Below are 20,996 nucleotides of genomic sequence, written 5' to 3' on the forward strand. Positions count from 1 at the left end.
TGTGTGTGTGTGTGTGTGTGTGTGTGTGTGTGTGTGTGTGTGTGTGTCACCATGACAAAATGTGGTCCTGTAGACACCTGCTCTAGCACCACAGATGAGGTTTTGAATACTTTATCAGGTGTTTATACGTCTGTGGACAGATTTTGTGGCTGTGATAGCGTCACAACCATGTAAGATGCAGTCACGTAACTTTACAGGTGTGCTGGTGAGATCAAAATAAAGACAGAGTTTGATGATGGGTGTGGTCCAAGCAAGGCGGGTAGGAGTGCACACACAGTTATCATACACAAGCAAACTGAAAAACTTGAAATGTTTTTTCTGAAACCTGAAGGCATTCAAAGATAAACTCCTCGGATTCAACAGCTGTTGGTATTCAAAACTGGAAGCTAGTGAGCTGAACCTCAAGATGTGTGGCTTTTATCAACAAGAGAAATCCTTTAACTTAAAAAACTGATGCCTTGCAAAGCTATCTGGCAAACAAGACACATTTTATTCTCACATGTCTACTGTTTTTCAGTAGCAAGGTACTAAATATGAGAATTAGGATCATTTTATGTTTGTATGTCAGATCAGACTGTAGCATGGAAAGCTAACCATTAGTCCTTGTGAAGAGCAACTCCTTTTAGGGTTTGGGGGGGTCAGTTTTGCTTAAAGTTAGGAGCAAGCCAAGGAAAGATACAGAGACAAAGTTGATATGTCGAGATGTTTTTTTAATTTGCACAATTGTAACCAGCCGTACCGTCCAGTATCTCACTCTCTCTACCTGGAAAAACAAACCTGCCAGACCTTCGGCAGCACGGTAACCATGACATGCTTTGTGTTTGGGCTGCTTTTCTGTTCACAGACTGGTGAGGGAATTGATGTGGTTTAAAGACGCAAGATACCTGGCAGCCCGTTACATAATATCAAGATTATAGATATCCAGATTTTAACTCTGCCGGCACTGTTGCAGTGATGCTTGTAAGAGAGTGATTTCAAAACCAACAGATCCTGCCCGTCGGCCCCGCTTCGTCACTGATACACATTGATACATCCAAGACGATAGCAGCAACCGTCCAAAGCCTGCAGCTGAAATATGTCTGCACACAGCTCATCACGGTCTGAACTAAAGGAGATCAACTCAGAGCTCAGGAGCAAATATAGATACTTTATAAATGTCTTGACAGTGAGTCTGATGGGGGTTGTAGAGTAAAAGTAAAGTCTCTCTGAAGATATGTAGGTTGGCTCAGGGACCATCTTGGTATCGACACAAAGCAGATTTATTACCAAGATAAGACGAGCTTATTGTATTTTTCAGAGGGAGTTGTCTGAATGTCTTAAAGCACAGGTGTAAGGGCTCACATGTTAGCATGACCGCATGACTCTAAGTCTTGTTAAAAACCAACTTGGCCACGAAGCTGCTGCTGTTGCAACCTGTGCAATCCGTCAAAAATATCAAGTATGCAAACGGTGATTGATGGCGTACGATGCCAGCACTGGTTTACGCCATCTAATCTATCACTTATCATTTCAGTCCTCTCTGTGATTGAGGGGACGATTCATGTCAGTTGTTTACAAATGACCTCTATCTCTGTGTAATGTAATGCATAATAAACGTCATCAATCATTAGCAGCGGAGATGCATTGCGGTTGGACATACTGTCCTGTAACCATGAGGTCATGCATACTATTTTACAGCCAGTCCTCTATGACAGTGTTTCCCAAACTATTTGTCTCTTTTAAAAACTCTTTTAAAACTGACAAACCATCGCAACCAAATTCACAACAGGCAGACTGATTCTGTTATATGATATGTAATATATAAATTATGCTAATAATTAGTTAATTGATGCATGAAAGAGTTTAGCAGATGTGCCCCCCCCCCCCCCCTCAAGCATAACACTCACAGAGAGTTAAAGCACAGGGGCTTTGGAGAAGCTGTTAAGCGATAAGAAGTGATAAGCGACCACTATTTCTCCCCTTGATGAAGTTGATCAGCAGTCCTGAATTGCGATTAGAGCGGGGTCGATTTCACTCCTTGGCGGTGTGTTCAGAATGAGATGGAGACTGGTTTGAGCCTCGTTATTGTTATCAGTGATGGACTTAAGTTTCTCCATCTGGTGCAAGAGAGTTACAGCTTGTAATGTGATAGAATCAGCACCCACTCACCCTAGGTAATATAGGTATATTTCAGCTTCATTGTGGAGAGCGCCAGTGATGTAGTAAATATGTCTGTGATCATAACTGCCTGGCTTTTCAGACACTCTAAACTTTTCATATATTAAAGTTCTGTCAGCTGGAAAGCGGTGATGGAATTGAGAAGGTAATATATTGGGCTTTAATAAGACTAAAATGGTGGAGGTGCACTTGTTCTCTCTGTAGGATTCAGGTTTTAATACCAGGATCTGCCCTGTGAGGTCAGACAATCTGTGCCACCATCATGTGCAATCCATTTTTGTAGCATTGGCATGGCAATCTTTCCTCTCCCTTCTTTTCAGTGATTTTCCTCATCCGGTGGTTATTTTCAGAGATAAAAAGGTGTAAACCCCCTGCGAGAAAAATGTCCACCCAGTGCAAACACATTTGGGGTGCAGGGATGTGAGAAGCACAAATCTCTGTTTCTTTTTTCTTTTGAAAGAGTGTAGTGAGTACACACACAGACTCACACACAGCTGGAAGTGTGTTATATCTGTTGTTGGATTTTTCTTGGTCTGTTTTACTCAATGATTAAAAGTTGGAGATGGCTCAGCTGTTATCATTTTGTTTGGAACTTTGGTCACATGATATCAGGTTGTTGTGCATGAGGGAGGGAGAGATGGTACCCCCCCCCCCCGGCTCAGTTCAAAGATGGGTGATCTTTCTTTTTGATAAAAGACTTCGATGCCACCCAAAAACGTATTTGTTTTACAGTGACTGTCAAGTCAAATCTGTTTGGTTATTGTAAGATTTGTATGTCATATTTTACAACTTTACCTCATTCTGTGCAGCATACAACACCTTCTCTCCATAGACCCTTCTGATTCTGATTCTGATTAGATAAGAAAGTCCTCCAAAAAACCTCAGGAAGAGCAACTGAGGATGGATCCCTCTCCCTGGATGAACAGACATCCACTATATGCTGTGTGTGCTAAACAGACCAACAAGTCAATTACCGTAGAGACAATCAGGATGACAAAATCATTTATGTTGTTGGCCATCGTCATCATCTTATTTTAACTTTTTCCAGCCGTCCATTGACTGAGCACTGACAACTGAGCTGTCTCCATGACAACTGAGCAATCTCCATCCACTGATTAGCTGCGACTTCTCCACATCTCTTTATTTCCTGTGCAGCTTTGGTCCCTCCCTCTCTGTCCCTCAGTCCTGCAAGTCAACTTACTTCACTGTAGCTGATACTAGCACGCATTTGAAATATAATTTGTACGGTGGTCAATGAGAAGCTGTTTATTCATTTATTTTGTTAATGGTAAATGAGATGAGATAAACATTATTCATCCCAGGGGAAGTTGTTGTGCAGCAGTTGCGATTCAGAGTGGAAATATACAGAGTGCAAATAAACAAAATATAAACAATAAAGGTTATCAATAAGGTGCAAAAATGAAATGCACACAATGCCATCAATGTGACAGGATAACGGTAATTGTCATGAATATAAATAGGTTAACGGTAAGATGCAAATTCTAAATATTGACATGTCAAAAGTAAAAAGTAAAAATCAGTAAAGCAGTCAAAATAACGCTAGCTCCATGCTCGTTAGCTAAGACTCCCTGTTGCTGTCTTTACTTAGTTTAATGCTGCCACATCCATTTAGAACTGTTCTCAAACACATGCGTAATCGGTGTCTGGTTGCTAAAATAGTCACTCACCTGTTTGTTTCTCAGAATTGCTGCAGACCTTTTTGTCTTTTTGAAACCACAGAGCAGATATGTGGTTGGTTTGGTCAACCATGTGGGTTTATTCATCCCAGCAACCCAGACAGCAATTTGATGTTGTTTTTCAGGAAACCTTCAGATGAGTCATCACGTGAGACATTCTGAGTGTTTTCAGATAAGCAAGGCGTAGTGGAAGTGTTTGCAGGGAAAGAGTATTTTTGTGTCCTTGAAGTTGAGATTAGTGGAGGTGAGATTCTACCAAACAAAGAGGACAATAGTCTCGTATCTATTGGAAAATGGCTTTTTTTCTTTTACTTTGTCTGAAAAAAACAAACTGAAACCAGCTAGAGCAGAGATAAGGCGTGTGACATTTCCAGATCCGGCTTTATCTGATTTGCTCTTTATCAATTGGATGTCGACAGTGATCGTTGTTGTTGTTGGTCACTGCGATAAAGGGGCCAATTGGCTTATCTGGCATTTAAGAAATCCAGCCAGAGAGTGACCTCAGAGATGGATCGGGTCCAACAAACGACCCAGCGACACTGGCTGTCCATTAACTGTAGAATGGCAGTCTTACAGTAAAAGCATCCTCTCTCTCCGTCCTCAGACATCGCCTCCCCGAGCAGACCTCATTACCGGGAGACTGCAGGTGTTCCACTCCAGTTGAGTGACGACCGATTTCATTAGCTCCCTCAAGTGACGATCTGTCCTCCGATAGGACGGCGAGAGACGGGCGACTGCCCGTGCGCCTCATGTGGTCCCATTGGTTCTCGCTTGAGTTCAGTATCCGGGACAAGGATGCTGTGGAGGAATTTTCGGCGTAAGGTGTTGGGATGATTGAGATTCAGGCAGGGTAGCGCGTGAGTTCACCTTGGGGATTAAACAGTTGTTGGCTCTGCTCAGACCAGGGACACTGGGACGACTACTGCTGACGATACGGAGGGACGAGCACGGACAAGAGTTGAGAAGGAGGTGAAGGCAGGGAGTGAAGGAGAAGGAGGGGAAGATTGCGCCTTTTTCCTCCTCCTGTTTCCGTCTCGTACAAACGCAGGCAGACACAGACCCCGAAGCTGTGACTTTGAAGTGGTGTCTTTGATTAAGGAGTTAATTACAGAGAAGCTGCATGCTAGCGAGCAGATAACTTGGAAGAGACAAGGAACAGGAAAAGAGGAGCAGATACAGAGCGGAGAAGTGATATTGGCAGCTCATCAGTTTCTCAAGATCAGGAGTGTCAGCCTTCTGATTGGCAGAGAAGCCAGCTGGCACACTGGGGACGGATATGAAAGCTGAAAATGAAAAAGAAACCAAAAACCTGCCTCCCACATGTGTGAACGTCACAGTTTCTGTCCTGCTGCAAGCTGTGGTGTTAGTGTCACAAAGCATGGATGATAATGGATGATGTGACAGAAGGAAGAAGGAAGGATGATAATTTATACATTCGGGATGAAAAGACTGATGGTTCGTTCCGTGTATGTGGGTGTTATTAATGTTCTTTTCCTGTCCGCCATGATCGGTTTCCTGCCATTGTCTCCTCCCTAACCCTCCTGCTCCTCACCGTCACCTCTGGGCCTTTGCGATTATCTTCCCTCTTTCCTCCCTGTCCTTCACTTCTTCCTCCTACTTTCCTGTTGTCTCCTCCTCCTTCATCAACCACCGTCATCCTCGCAGTTTCAGAAAGCCATGCCAGACATCTGCCTGTCCACATCCTCCACATCCCCCTCTCTCCATCCTCTCCATATTTTACACCTTCCACATTTTTGCTTTTCTCCTCCCTCTCTCCCATTCTTCCTCACAACCTTCCCATCACATCAGAATCAAGTGTATTGCCAAGTTTTTCACATACTAGAAATTTGCCTTGGTGTTTAGTGCATACAACAAACATATTAGATGTAATGCAAAAGTCAAGAAACGTAAATATAGAATAGAAAAAATACAATAAAATTATGAAAGAATTATATAATTATAAATAATATGACTGTTTTATAATGACAGTTTTTAATATGGTTATGTGCAAAAGAATATGTGAAATGTCAAGAGATTATAGTCCACCATCCACTATCCTCTTCTCATTTTTCACTCCTTTCCACCCTCCTCTTCACCATTACTTCCCCTCTAAACCGTCATCCTCGCCACCTCTCCCTGTCTCTATAAAATCTTACATTACAGCTGCTGACATTCACCTCTACTGTATGATTGTCTTCCTGACCGTCCTTTTTCTCTCACTCCATCACCCACAAAAAAAAGATGGATTTATTAGAAAAAACAAAACAATAAATGCATTGAAAAATGGAACAACAAAAATAAACGTCTTCTCCATCTCTTGTCTTTTTCTTCCCCTCTCCTCCATCTACTCCAGCCTGGCTTTTACAAAGGCGTGGCGGGCTCACAGGTCACCCTGTCCAGCCTGGTGAACCAGTCGCGGGCCATGCTGGAGGAGCAGGCGCGCCACTTGCTGACAGAGGCGGAGCGTCAGACCATGGGCTACTACGTGGAGGAGTACCGGGACGGACACATCGGCGTGGAGCAGCTGGTCGTGGCTCTGTTCGAGCTGCTCAACACGCACGCTAAGGTGAAGGAGGTGGAGGCTTGTTTGAGAAAGGAAAGATCAAAAGATAATCAATCTTCTTTCGGAAGCACTCTGTGCTCCTGTACAGTCTCTGTGTGGGATTGCTGCAAGGTTTGAATTGAAGTTTTCTAAGCCCTTTTGAGATTCATACCCGGCTTTTTGCTGATGTTTACAGTACTGTTTTGTTTTCCCTTCATCCCCTGCTCTTAAGTTTTTTCTCACAGCAGTCTGCAGTAGTTCACCTTGTAAAAAAACACAATAAATCAAAGGCGTTTATTTCATAATTCTTACGAACATTGGTGTATCACACAGCCACAGAAAGCTTCTCCAGCTGCCTTGTACTATATCTAGAGCTACTGTGCAAATCCCTACTGGATGGGTTGTTTTGGTGTTAGGTTTTGTTTTTATTGTACAAAGGTGGACCAAATTAATCTAAAATAAGATTGGGGCTGGAACTTAATATAGATTTAGTGGGAAATTTAAACGTAATCCCACCAGCATCGCACAAAACTCAGTTTAACAATTTAAACCAAAGTTGTTGTTTAAATCGCCGGAGAATACAGTTTATTCTAGAGTGATGGAGCTCCAGATTGTATAACAAAAGCCATAAATAGGACAATCTGTTTTGAAAAAAACAACAACATGTATTTATCTGTTATTCATACCAACAACTTTAAATGATCATTGCCTGGTTAGATATACATTTCTCTTCTTATAAAAGCACTCTTATGGTTGAGCTGTCATTCTGTTTTGTTTTCAGAGGATGAAATAATTCAGAAACCTCAGGGCAATGCTCTCATCTCACAAATGCAGATATTCTTCAAGTTCAAGCTCCATCTCGATTGTAATCTGGGTTCGGAGAGGATTGAACCGACATTTAAGCAAAGACTTAAAGACTTGTTTGGTCGAAAATAAGGTTCACAGTTTTGGTGAAACAGAATTGTAAGAGAAAAAGTGACTCAGCCCTTAAGGTTTATCTTGACAGCCGCTCAAAGTCTGTGACATCATACCTTTGCCTCTTGATTCCCCCCCTCTGTACCCCCCTTCAGTTCTCTCTGCTGTCAGAGGTGCGAGGCCTGGTCACCCCACAGGACCTGGAGCACTTTGACGGGCTGGTGCTGAGACGGGAAATTCAGGCTCTAAAAGCGCGACAGGGGACAGCTGGAGCCTCTGCGCTCCAACCAGACTCCATGTCCATGGTGTCGTACCCAGACACCCTGACCTCGTCTTCGGCCAGCTTCATGACCAACACCACCCTCAGCTCTGCGCGGGTAGGCTGGGCTCATCATAACAATATAGCTCCTAATGATATAATTAGTGTGTGTGCGTGGGAATATAAAATGTGTCCATATGTGGATATTTTTGGGGAGAAAATTGTCGCCCTCTTCGCTTAGAATTAATATTCCACGTGCTGCTGTTTTTCTGGCATGTTTGAAAGTGCAGCAACAGCTCAGTCTGGGACAAACGATTTTGATGGATGGACCTGAATGTTGCTGTTCTATTTTTCTGGTCTGCCTCCCTGTCTGGGTTGTTCGGATGTGTGTGTGTGTGTGTGTGTGTGTGTGTGTGGGAGAGAGAGATGGAGGCAGAGAGGTTAGTGCGATATATTTCCATGAATTACAACACTCTGCTGTAGAAAAGATCCTGCTGTGGAGTGGACTTTGTGGGGCTGAACAATGACACATTTCAATGCCTTCCTGTTGAGATTGAAAAGTCTTTCGACTAACATTTGATCGGTTGTCTTCTACCTCAATAACCCCCTCACCCCAAAACCCTCTCCCCCTCTGTAGGAAAGGCTGCTGTGGCTGATAGATATGATGGAGGTAGGAGTCGCTGCTGAAAGTGATGAATGCTTTCCAACATAAACCCACAGGACACACACTAAACAAGGGGGTGTAAAGTTCCTTGTGGGTACCAGACATACATACATATCGACGCTCACCTTGGTTTGTGGTTTTGCTGTGAATTTGTTTGCAGTGTTTTTCTTCTGTTGTTTTTCCCTTCCTCTGCCACGATTTGGACAATATCGGCAGTGCTTTCAGAAAAAGTGTCTCCACAGTCCTAATGAACAACAGTCCTAATAGTACCAATAGTCTCTGGTAAGGTTTGTGTGGCTTAGATCACTGCTACAAAGAGAAAAGATCATCTTTGAGTATATTGAGCAGCAGGCCGACCATGTTTCTTGCTCGTGCCCAGGAGAGGATCTCCAAGACAAAAATGTTAAAGTTCTGATCTTACAGTCGCGTGACAGCCCAAACCCTCTTTTGCATTATAGTGAGGTTTGAGTAACATTGTTTTCGACCAACATATCAAGCTTTTATATGACTCTAGACCCAGGGCCCGGGAGTTCTCCCGATGTCGGCAGCTCTGTTGAGAAGTGTCAAACACAGTTGATTTATTATTGTTATTGCATTTTCCAAATTTCTGGCGTTTCCACTCTATTTTCATGTGCATAAAACAGGTGGATCGATACATTACAATAATAATCATTTATACTAAATTCTCACTTTTTACATTTTCACTTGATCAGTATTTATTTTAAATTATGAAACAGCGACCGCCCCTCCTCATCTCTTCTGTTTGTTTCCAATCATATCAGGAGAATACTGGACAGCGTTTTGTTCAGTTCAGTTTACACACGAGGCAACAATTCAAAAGCAAACGTGTTAGTTTGTAGCAAATGTCTCAGCATCCAAGTGTTTGGGTGTATACAAAGACGACGAACTGCAGAGAGGAACAAACACACACATACACACACACACACACACACAGTGTCTAAGCTGACAGCGGACAAAAGCTGTTGACTGTTTGCAGATTTTTCCACCAACCAGTGTCTTCCCTTCAGATGCATCAGATCGGTTTTCTTTGTCGTCCCCTCCGAGAAGCGACATTTACGTGTGTGTGTGTGTGTGTGTGTGTGTGTGTTGGTCTTTATTCTACCCATGCATCTGTGTGTGTTTGTTTGTGCTGTTTTGGACCCATGGGTGACTGCTACCACTGCTGCGTGAAGCAGATTAGAGAGCTGGGTGGGTTTGGGAGGATAAAAATACTGGATTTTTGAAACGCACTCGGAGCCAGGTATACAGTCAACTGCATACCAATACATGTGCACTCACACACACACAAACACACATTATGGAGACACTGTTTCAGCTTGCCGGACAAACACAATGTTGCTGTTGGATGATTCTGCAAAATCTCAGATTACTTGCATTAAATGACGTTATTTCTTAAGATTCAGCAAAAATGTTTTCTTATCCTACTAATATCAGTATGCTTGAGATATTGTTAAGTGTAGGCAACTATCTAAACTACTTTCAAAAAGCCGAAAGAAAGAACCATCATGATTATGTGTCTGAGATGGGCTGTGAAAACACAAGGCTTCTGTGTGTTCCAGGCCTCGTTCAGAACAAATACATGCACCTTCCAGGTACAATACCATGCAGTCATTCTAGGGTTCATCACGCGATTGTCATGATGAAGTATCCACTTCAGTCTCATGAAACTCATGAATCTTTACTCAAACTGTTCCTCCTGTGTCATATTTTAACTTCTCACCAACACCTTCCACAATCAGGCAGATCAGTAGTGTTTGTAATCACAATTGCTTCCACTGTTGACGCAGTTTCACATCTGTGATCCGATCATGCACATCTTGAGTCATTTGCTGCTTCTCATAAAACATAAATCAGAGCTAGAAGTTCAGCCTAGCTCTTCAATCTAGATTGCACATAATTTGTCTTTAAAGATGGCCTCTATGTCAGTTAAGTGATCATGTTCCCTTTAAATCGGTTCTGAAAAGTGAAGCCAAGGTTGAAGAGTCTTAAACTTGTATTTAACTCCTCCGGTTGCAAAAAGTCTGTTTGTATAGAAGTCTGTGAGAAAATGACTCTACTTCTCTCTTGATTTATTACCTCAGTAAACATTGTGAACACGAGTTTATGGTCTCAATCTCTAGTTTCAAGTCTTGTTCAATACAGCATGATGTTCATTTAGTAAATTATGCTCCATTTAGAGTCAAATGGACCATAAAGCAGGGTATGCTTTAGGGGCAATCATGCTTATGATTGACAGGTGGATACCACGGTCCTGGAGTTGTCCGTGTTTTCGTCTCACAACTTTAACCCTTTCACGGTGTGTTTTTATTCATAAAAGTGAATTGTAACGCCTAAAAATGTCTCATTCAGCGTTCGGTTGTACTTAGCTCCACCCTCTCCTGTCACTTCCGGTTTTAAAAAAGCAAGATGGCGGCGGGCAATATGCCGAACTCAAGGCTTTAAAACCGTAGTCCACAAAACCTTCACGGTCACATGTCCATTTCTTATATACAGGCTATGTCTGAGAGACATGTCAGCCTACACATAGATCTAATTATAGTTTGCGGCAACAACCGTTGCATCCAAAGTGTCACGGAGCATGTTAGACAGAGTCAAACCTTGCAAGAAAAGAGGCAAAAAGTCTGACATCCTTGTCTTTTTCGTTGAGGTGTCACAGACGCCAAATTGGTTGTTTTCCACTATAACAAACTACACAGCGCAGATTTTTGTCTCCAAAAGTTTTTGGTTCTTCTTATCCCAGCAGTCAAACACAATAAACAGCACCCCAAATGTTATGTTTTACCCCAACACATAACAACCTACTACTTCCTGCATTGAGCATTGGCATTGGATGTAATTTCTGCAGTCTTGCCTGATGTGATTGCTGTGTAGACTGAGAGACACACATGCAAACACGGCGCGCTCTGACTGCATACGGTGCAGAGCAGCGTCTCCCCGTGTAGAAAGCCGATCGACTTTTTTGATGAATAAATTGTCTGTAAATGCACGCCGTGCGGCAACAAGGGGTAATTAAGCTGAATTGATGTTGCTTTTGTTTTGGTTTAGTGGCAGAGTTAAATGAAGGGCAGCGTTTCTCTGAACTCAGCTCCTCTGCTCTGAAATCACTCACAGATCTGCTGCAAATTGCCTCCTCTACTCCACCACGGCGGTGGGATTGAGCTGCCAAATCCAGCTTCCAACTCAGCTGATGATTCTCTATTGATTTCCCGGTGTGTGTGTGAGTGGGTGTGTGTGTGTGTGTGCGTGCTCATGTCTTATTTGCTTGCCTTCCTTATAAGCTTTAGGATTGACAAGCGCATGCGAATACACATTGACGTCCTTCCTTTTTTCAAGAAGATGTGGAATCTCATTTGGCATTTGTTGTGGTTCAAACGCACATCTGCGTTTAACATCTGCTCACAAGCGTTTTCTTCTGTCTTTTCTCCCTTTCATCACCCGCTCCTCTTCCTCTTTCTCTTTCACTGCTGCACCTCTTGTCCCTCTTCCTCCATTTCTTTCCTGTGTCTCTCAGAACAACAGCGTGGTGGAGAGTAATGAGCAGGGTCCTCCGGAGAGTCTGAACACGCTGCTGACCGACATCTCTCTGGTGAGCCGGGCAGACAGGCACAACCCATGCTTTGCCCTGATAGAAGACGGATGCGACACTGGGGAGAAGTGAGGGAGGTGGGGGAAGAAAATGGGGGGGGGGGGAGTTAGGGACAGATGAAGGTACCTGAAACGTCACGTTGCTGACCTGCAGGCTTTGTATTGGAGTGGTACCACCAAATGAGAACAAGAGAAAGAAAGATAAGTAGTGAGTACGTGTCAGTCTAGCCTTTCTTCATCTTTTCCTTGTTGTGTGGAAAGAGAAGAAACTGATCACTATAGGCCACCTGGCATGTCCAATTTTTCCATCTATCTCTCCATCTCTGCAATGAGGAGGAGCTTACGGTTGCACGTTAAGGTAAAAAAAAAGTTTGCAGTTTCCAAAGCAACATGAGATATCGAGAGCAGGAGATAAGAGGGTCAAGGAGGAGGTTTTTGTCTGCAGTCGTCCAAGGCTACCTGCCACTCAAATCATACCTTACTTTTCTTTTGTACACTTTCTTTTACACACATTTGGTGTCTCTTTTCATACACTCATGTCTCTGTGTTCATCCCACTGTTCGGTTTGTGTTTGAGCACCCTAACATTCAAACACAGGATCCCAGCGGAATTCACACAGCAAGCAGCGACCTGTCCGATGTGGTTTGCATTCATTAAACTTCCTCGAGACAGCTGTTATTGTCACTAAAACCAGTGGTGTGGTTTCACTGGTGTCTAAGTTGTGTGAGTGAATATTGGTTGGAATTAGAAAGACAGAATATGAACATTTGGTTTAAACTTCGTGTTAATTTACTTTCTCTGCAAGTTGCAAATTAGGGGTCGAGTGTAACTATACAGTTAGGTACACAGGGTTCAAAGTTAGAAATAAAACAAAAAAACATATTTATACCCCTTTGCATGTCACATCTGCACATTTTTAACCAATTGTTAAATGGTCATCCACTGCTAATGATGATAATACATTTTATTTGTATAGCGCTTTAAAAGGTACTCAAAGGCACTTTACATGGTAAAAACAGAAACAATGAAAGCAATAACAATATAATCAAGGCAGATGGATCACATTATAAAAGTAAGAAACGAAACAAAAACATACATAACTAGCATCGCAGGTTAAAAGCAGATTTAAATAGATGAGTTTTAAGTGCAGTTTTGAAAGTGGCAAGTGACCGAAATGCCACTGCTATATGCATTTTCCTATCTCAACTTTTCTTTGCAAAATAAGTGTCCTTGTTCTGTAAAATCGAGTTAGGTAATTGTTTTCAATGCTGTCACAACCATAGATCAAACTCCATTCACCTCCATTGTACTGGGGAGGCAGCAGAAGATGGATAAATCAAGACCTGGATAAATAACACCAAAATTACTGTAGATACAACTACAGCAAGTGAGAAACGCTGAGAAATGACCCAGCAGATCTTTATCTACATACAACTAAAATGAAGAATAAGTAATACCTTCATACAAAGAAAATGTCTGGAAATTGGAACATTCTCAAAATTCATTTTGCCACAAATCTTGATGAAACAGATTTTACATTTGTGAGGCAGCACATTTCTTTAGGACTTCTGACAGTTAATGAATGAAATAAGGTTGCGCCGTCTGGCATTTAATTTATTCAAAAACGAGTCAGAATCATATATATTGCATTAAACATATAATTGTTACACCCCTAATCAATGATGAATATATATATATCCTCTCACTTCAGGACGACGTACAGTCCACCACAGCTGAATCTCCCCCCTCCTTCAAGCCTCCGCCCCCACCAGGGGTGCGGAGGCGCCCAACTAGACGAGATCAGCTCAACAAATGCCCCTCGTCCGAATCCTCCCACTCAGGCCTGTACTTCACAGCCCCGGCCTCTCACAACCACAGCAGAGAGCCCGGACACGCCCCTGCCTCGCCCTCACCACGCCACAAACAAGAACATCCCAGGGACCCGTCTTGGGACTACGCGGTCGTCAGAAAGAGAGAACCCTCGGTACCTTCAAAGAAAGAACAGATAACAGCTGCTCAGTTGTCCATGGTCTCGCAGCACAACATCGGTCCTTTCCCCAGGGTCCAGTCCCCCAACAGGGGCACAAAACCTGCTGCCCCGCCGCCTTCACCTCCACCTCCACCTCCGCCTCCACTCCCTGCTCCTCCCCCGCCCCCTTCTCTTCCCCTCAAAACAGTGTCCATGTCCAAAGCCTCCCCCTCCTCTCCTGGCTCTAAACAGCAGTTTGTTACAGTGGAGGTTCACAGGCGCAACGCAGAGCCCGACTTCAACGAGGTGCGGCCGCTGCCCCAAGCTCGAGGTGAGGGAGCACCGGAAGTAAGATGTACCACGGGGCAGATTTCTTTCATTTGTGTCCTCAAATAATAACATGCACATGTATGACTGCAACTAATTCAAATTAATATTGATATATAGATGTATCATATATATTCAATTAATTCATTTTTTATTGTCTGCAATCCAATGCATCATTTCCCCAAATATTTATTTACTTGGGCATAATGTGCTGAAATGAGCAATTACCCAGAGCACTGTATGATTTCCACTGCATGCAAACCATCACTAATCTTAAAAAGCTTTTAATCTTGTATTAAATCTTAAAATCTGATCTTTTTCAGGACATTTCTAAAAATACGGGTTGTTTTTTTCTCTTCAAGTTTAAATAGAAATCAAGAAAATAAAAATGAGAATGTTAGATTGCTTTCATATAAGAAGATTTAAAGGCCAAACATCATCATGTCACATCTGCCTGTCTACACTCAGGTGGCGCCCTGTCTCAGCTGTCAGACAGCGGCCAGACCCTCAGTGAGGACAGCGGGGTGGACATAGCTGAGTCAGGACACATCAGCAAAGACAGCAGCCCCCATTCCTCACGCACACGCCATCCCCGAGACACCCAGGGGGGTGGGGGGGGAAACCCCTCCAAACCGGTGAGGGGGTCACTCTGAACAGCTGACAGCCGAACATGGATGGATGAGTGGATTCATTTGTTAAACTCTGAGGAATAAGAGACGTATTCAACTCATTTAGGAGTCTGTGTGCTTCTGTATTTCTGTATTTGTGAAGACCAATTTGAGTGAGATTTGAAGGTGAGGACATTTCTGGAAAACACATTTAGTTTAACTAAATATGAGAACATTTTAGAAAGTAAGGACATTTTAAGTGGGACCATCATTTTTGGAAGGTGAGCATAACTTAAGAACATGAGGAAAATTTGGGAAATCAAAGATCTTTTTGGAAATTGAGGAAATCTTTTCGAGAATATGGATATTTCAGTTGTAGTAGAGTGTAGCCATATTTGAAATTTGCAAATATTTGGTCCCCACATCATCAAAGGGCTGTTTTAGGGTTAATGGGCTACTTTGCTTTGAAGTTATGGTTAGAATTTGTTTTTAATAGATGTAGAGAGTCCATTGTGATGTATCTTTGGGTCCTCACAAGTGTTGAAGTACAAATGTGTGTGTGTCATCTGTGTGCGTATCTGAAGGAAAACACTTTGATAAATCGTTGTGCTTTATTGCTAATCCTCCTCTAGAATCTGTTGTCAAACCTAACCTTGATCTCTTCTCTCCCTCTTTTTTTGCTCACGCAGACTGTTTCCTTTGTTTCACTCATTTGTCTATTTCATTCATTCATGTCATTCATTCAGTCACATGCTGTGTCATTTATGTCATCGCTCGCTCACAGTGTAGCGTTATGCAACTCTCAAAGCGCTCCCTGGTTCTTATTGATTGATGGAAGGAATAGCAAGTAAGGATGGGAGTAGCCTAACTGTTTATGATGAGAGGGCTGTTCGATTCAGTGTCCGTTTTAGAATTATCAGGCAGAAACTGTGACAGCGGAATCGACTTCGTATCATAAAAAGATGCATTTTACTGCAAAGGAGCAAAGCGTTTACTTTCTGTCTGCTGAAGAGAGAATAATGATGTGCTCATGATTACCGCCCCACATTGACCGAAAGAATACATTTGTTTTAGCCTTGTTATAGTCTACTTTTCCTTATGTCAGTCAAATCACACGACGCGTTAACTGGTGCAAAACTGTGGGTAGTTGTGAGCAAGTATGTAAATGCAGAATGACATTCAGCAATGAAGGTTCCCAGCCAGATTGCTGCCGTTATATTTTATACCTCTTAACCACTTGGCCACAAGATATTTAATATGGACATACAATCCCAGGAACATCTTTCAGGTTAACATACAGATGAAAGAAGCCTCTCAAGGAAAAAGGGTCCCCCATTGGGTTACAGGAGCCAATGGAAGAGAAGCTTTATGAGATGTGACTTAATAGTAGAAAACAATTACATAGATGCCTTGTTATAAGTGAGTAGAAATAGATTTATTTTGTCCCCTGACTTTTGAAGCTGTCAGAAGACATTATTGTTCATCCAATTTGTCACCAGGATTGAAGTCATGGCCTTTATGAATGTGTAAATCCATTGAGAAAGAGTCTTGGGCATATGTGCTCAGTGAAAACAAAGCTCTTCCTTGTATAAACACAAGCAGAACAATAAATGCACAAAGGGGATGCAGACATAGGGAGGTTGGGTAAAGTTATGGATATAATTAGGTTTATAAATATGCATGTTCTTCTGATTTGATAACTGGTGCTCCTCTGTCTTTCTCTCTCTTACTTTAGCCGGGGCTGTTGGAGCCCACCTCTACACTAGTGAGGGTGGCAAAGAGTGCCAGCACTCTGGGTATTGCCATTGAAGGTGGAGCCAACACCCGCCAGCCGCTGCCACGAATTGTCACAATACAGGTGAGTCAGGAAGAAAATAAAATGATGTTTATGATAATGGCCACTCTAGGATCACCTCTACTTACAGAGGCACTGCGTATGATCTGCCAACATGCTCCAAAGAATAGGGGGCAGCGTTTCACCTCTAACACTCGGCTCATACCATCTCAATTCACAGTCATCAGTTTAAAAGACAAAAGCTGCTAACTAACAGCAGGGCAAGAATACGCACAATTTGACCAAACTGCTGAAACTCTGAGAGACAAAATAACACTGCTGTCTTTTATTCTTCTCGTGTCACGTCAGTGTATAGTTTACCTAGCCGGGTGCTTTACAGTTTGTGTACATTTTGATGGGTTTGCGCTGGCTGAATGTGAGTTGCTACAGCTAACCCCTAACTGAAGGTCCGTCTCCCGGAGCCACCGCCCACCCTGCTCCGGGCGAAGTAGTCTCCTGGAGGGCAAGGACGACGAAACAAAAGAGTGGTTTTCTAATTTCTTTCACTTTGGATTTAATCCGATACACAAATATCTATCAACATGACTGCGAAGCCCTCGGGGCAGCTCAACTTCTTCGTCCTCTCATGTTGGACTGGGACAGACTGGACGCTACAGTGACTCACTACCGCTTCTCAAGGTGCAAGTGGTGTTATAAGACAGGATGGGCCAGGGCTAGCTGGTAAGCATGCTCATTTCACTAGATATTTCTGCAACACAACACACACACAAGACGTCTAGTCTTTGACACAACACTGTGACCTCCTCACATTCTGTGGATAATGTTAGTTCATTTTTTTAATGTTTTAATCTAACATTCTGGCCAGATCGCACACATTGCACCTTTAACCCCTCTAGCCTCATTAGCATGCAGTCGGCTCCTTGTTGGTGAATCTTCTCCTCGTATTGTTGACTGTGTTTATTATATCCTGGGTGCCTTCTTTCATTATTTCCTGCGATTCTACCATGCGCCCACCTTCCAGGTGGGATTTGATATCCTTTAAGGCTTTGTATGGATTCACACTGCAGCTGAACTCACGCTGAGATTTCTGCTAATTTTGTCCTCGTTTCTCACACAAAGATGATTGTAACATTAATGGCCTTCGTGAAAAGGCTTGACGGCCCAGATATTTGGGCAATTAGTGTTCCAGTTATGAGGCAGTTGGCAAAATGTTGATGTTTAGAATTAAAAGGCAGAATGCAGAATCGGCTGCAACACCTATGTGAGATTATACATCACCTTTTATGTAAAAGATGTTGGGAATAACATAGCCTCAAAAAGGGGGCACCATTATGTTGGGAACGTAAAGGAGCGTGTTTGGGTTATCAGCATCTAAGAAACTAAATTCTTGACATCAATAGAATTATTATAGTGTGTGTGTGTGTGTGTGTGCGCGCGCGCGTAAGGGGGAGGAGCGAGGGAACAGCTCAGCGACGTATGATGTAGTTGGGACGTAGTGACGTCTCTCATGCGTGAGACTCAAAAATGGCAGATAGCCAACAGGAGACCTGGCGTCTATACGTGCCGGTAGCCGTTTAGCACGTAGTTACATTAGCTCAAAGCTATGTGTGTGTGTTAGTAAAAGAGAAGGGAAAGGAACAAAACAAAATGAAATAAAACAAAAGATTAAGATCCTTCGCGCCACGCTGGAGTATGGAAGATTGCTCTCTCAGCCAGGGGAGCAAGAACCGCGACTCTTTGTCTCAGCCGGCGGTTTTGACCTCCTGAACTGATGAGAAGCAACTTCAACCTCACTGCGGCTGTCTCGACACGAATCACAGTAGCATTGAATACACGGTAACTTCTATACAACACTAGCAATTTCAGGGATCGCTAGTGTCGGTGATCATAAAGCATACACCACGTTATAAAAGTGAACAGTACTTTAAGCACACAAACAAGATAAAATAAACACAAATTAACTCTCTCTAACTCTGCCAAGACTCTATTTCGCCTTATGGTACGATGCAATCGTGGTGATTGAGGGGGGGTTCTTCTGAGGGGTTCTTCTGAGCTTCCGTGGGCTCGGGCAGCGCGGCTGCGGGCCGTGGGAGGTGTTCTCTCGGTAGGAGAGAATCGCTTCGTCTGGATAAGGGATTTTCGCGTCCTTATGGCCAGAGCAAACGAGGCGCTTGGTGGAGAGTGGAAGTTCTCTCTCTCTCTCTCTCTGAAGAAGTCTTGCTTCTTCACTTCTGCAGGAATAAAGGGGTTCGCTTCGTGGATACGAACAAAGATAAAATAGACAGTTTGGTGAATTCGGCCAGCGAATATAAACTGTTAGACCTAGGATTTGGTTGAAAAGGGAAACAACGTTGGTGTGCTCCCTAGCTCGTCGAAGGGAAAAAGCCTTGAGGTGGGGGTTGCAGGTAGTTTTGTAGAACAGTGGCTGAACCACAGGGGTCCTGGGTTGTCTTGGCTCTCGGCCAATTAGATTGCAGCGGCGCATTCAGGTAACTTCAGGAACACATAGTTTTTTGGGGGGAGGAAACTCACACCCTAATGTGAATTTCTTCAGAGCTGGGGGTTTGGTGCTCAAACTACAATCAGGATGAAACCTTTGCTTGCAAAAGGGAAGGCCTGACTCTCTTTGTTCCACAGCACATGTCGAAGCCATACAATCAGATCCCAACATCCCCCCTTTGGCCTGAAGAGCGAGGTGTTGGCCACGGTCGTTAGGGCAAACCAAGGACTGACGTGGGCTTCCATGTGGTGTCATACAGTCCATGTAGTTCTGAGAGCACAAAAGGTTAAACAGTCCATGTAGTTGTGGGAAGAAAGGGATGGTTTAACAGTCAGTGTTCATAGTTCATAGAGGCTCAAGATGTCTGGGCAGACGCTAAGGCAGCATCTGGGCAGATGACTAACTAAACTACATTAAACATATACACAAATCATAGGTAAGCAAGGCATTATTTCTAATACACTCAATTGCTACATCATGATCTTGTGATAACATCTGCACTGTAGCATCGTAGGTCAAAAACGAAATGAAAGCAGAGAAATGCAAACAAACAAAACGGAAAGGTGGTTAGGTAGGTTAGTGTGATGGTTGTGTCATGGTCTACCTAACTCTAGATTTGGATTTACCTATCACCCCCCTGGGTCTGCTGGGATGGCCCAACGGACCGGTTCCTGTCCCCTAGAGGTGTGTACCAAAAAACCCTTTTTCATTTTACAGTTTAGTTGTACATAATGGCGAGCTCGCAGCTCTTCCGATTCGAGCAGCGGTAGTGGTCGGGACCCTTTTCGCATGGGTTTCAACTCCGGCTGTCGAATGGTTGGAAGGGCTGGATCTCGTGGGCGGTCAAATCTGCACTACTATTATTCACCGCGCAAGGTTGTGAAATTGGGGGCCAATTGTTCTGGGGTACCCAGGGTGTCCCCTGTTCCGTTGCAGGCTGGTTGACTGCAAGGGAGAGGTCAGAGTGTCGTGTGTCTTTGTTCTGAGCGTTTTTCAGCGAACAAAGGGAAGACTTCTGGTTCGGGACATGGTTTTGGGTGGCGGATTTTGGCGGTTGTAAGCATGCAGGCGGACTGGGTGGACTAGAGTCAGGAGCAGGCTCTGGGAGGGGCATTGGCATCGGTTGTCTATGTTCCTGGGTGATGGTGACTTGTCCGTCTGGAACTGGCCCACGGCTGGCAAAGTTTAGTGGCTTTGGGTCGTCCACCGGTGTCCGGAGTGTGGTAAAGCTCTTTACCGCCTCCGTCACACGTTGGTGTCTAAGACTCTTGATCTCTGGGTCTAAACTTGCTCTTACGGAGTGGGTTTGGGACTTAAGATTTCGTTTGAACCTAATTCTCTTTTTAGGGTGAGATGTCTTCTGATGCCATGACTCACGATTTTCTGGATCGAAGCGTTCTATGTCGTTCGCAAGAGACTCAAGCTGACGGATATGCAGACCCTGCGCGCGGAGAGGGCCTGGATCATCAGAGTGGTCTGGATTAGCATAGTCGTTTAAGACGACATAGCAGTGAGGACGACTAACCTCTCGACGTGTGGGGGAGGGGCTCCGTTTCAGGTGCATGCATGGACTACACGGGATGTTTTGTTCACCTGTGGATGTGGGTTTGGAACCACTAATGCCACTCGGGGCCTGGGAGTAGCCCCACCTCCTCCTGTCAAAATGCAAAGTGGGGAGTGAGACACCTGGATCAAGCACGCAAGCAGACTGGGGTGCTCAGTCGCTGTCCCTGGTGGTGTGATGAAGAACTACACCACTAGACGCTGCTAAGCTCCTAGCAGTGGTCTTCAAGGTGACTGTAGTGGCTTGTCCACTCAGTCGAGCCTCATCAAGCCTTTGGGCTTGTCTGACTATGTCAGGGCGGAGGCCTATCATGGGGTCGGGGATTGCGACAGCAATACTTACCAGACCCCCCTGAGGTTCTTCATGCCAGGTCTTAGTGCTTCTCTGAGCAGC

General features: G+C 43.8%; 1 protein-coding gene across 4 annotated transcripts in view; it reads left to right on the forward strand.

Moving 5' to 3' along the window:
* whrna (whirlin a) overlaps positions 1-20,996 on the forward strand; it is a 131,135-nt gene that overhangs the window by 98,797 nt on the left and 11,342 nt on the right. For 2 of the 4 annotated variants that reach the window (XM_031855927.1, XM_031855928.1), the window contains 6 exons: positions 6,208-6,420; positions 7,467-7,688; positions 11,767-11,841; positions 13,552-14,140; positions 14,605-14,771; positions 16,480-17,873. In XM_031855927.1, coding sequence (XP_031711787.1) covers positions 6,208-6,420; positions 7,467-7,688; positions 11,767-11,841; positions 13,552-14,140; positions 14,605-14,771; positions 16,480-16,788 — 1,575 coding nt within the window. In that variant the 3' untranslated portion in view covers positions 16,789-17,873. Of the gene's footprint in view, positions 1-6,207; positions 6,421-7,466; positions 7,689-11,766; positions 11,842-13,551; positions 14,141-14,604; positions 14,772-15,433; positions 17,874-20,996 lie in introns of those variants that run through there. The other 2 variants (XM_031855929.1, XM_031855930.1) reach the window with 2 other exon arrangements.

This window comes from Anarrhichthys ocellatus, unplaced genomic scaffold (genome assembly GCF_004355925.1).
Source record: "Anarrhichthys ocellatus isolate YVR2014 unplaced genomic scaffold, GSC_Weel_1.0 scaffold16, whole genome shotgun sequence".
Classification (NCBI taxonomy): Eukaryota; Metazoa; Chordata; class Actinopteri; order Perciformes; family Anarhichadidae; genus Anarrhichthys; species Anarrhichthys ocellatus.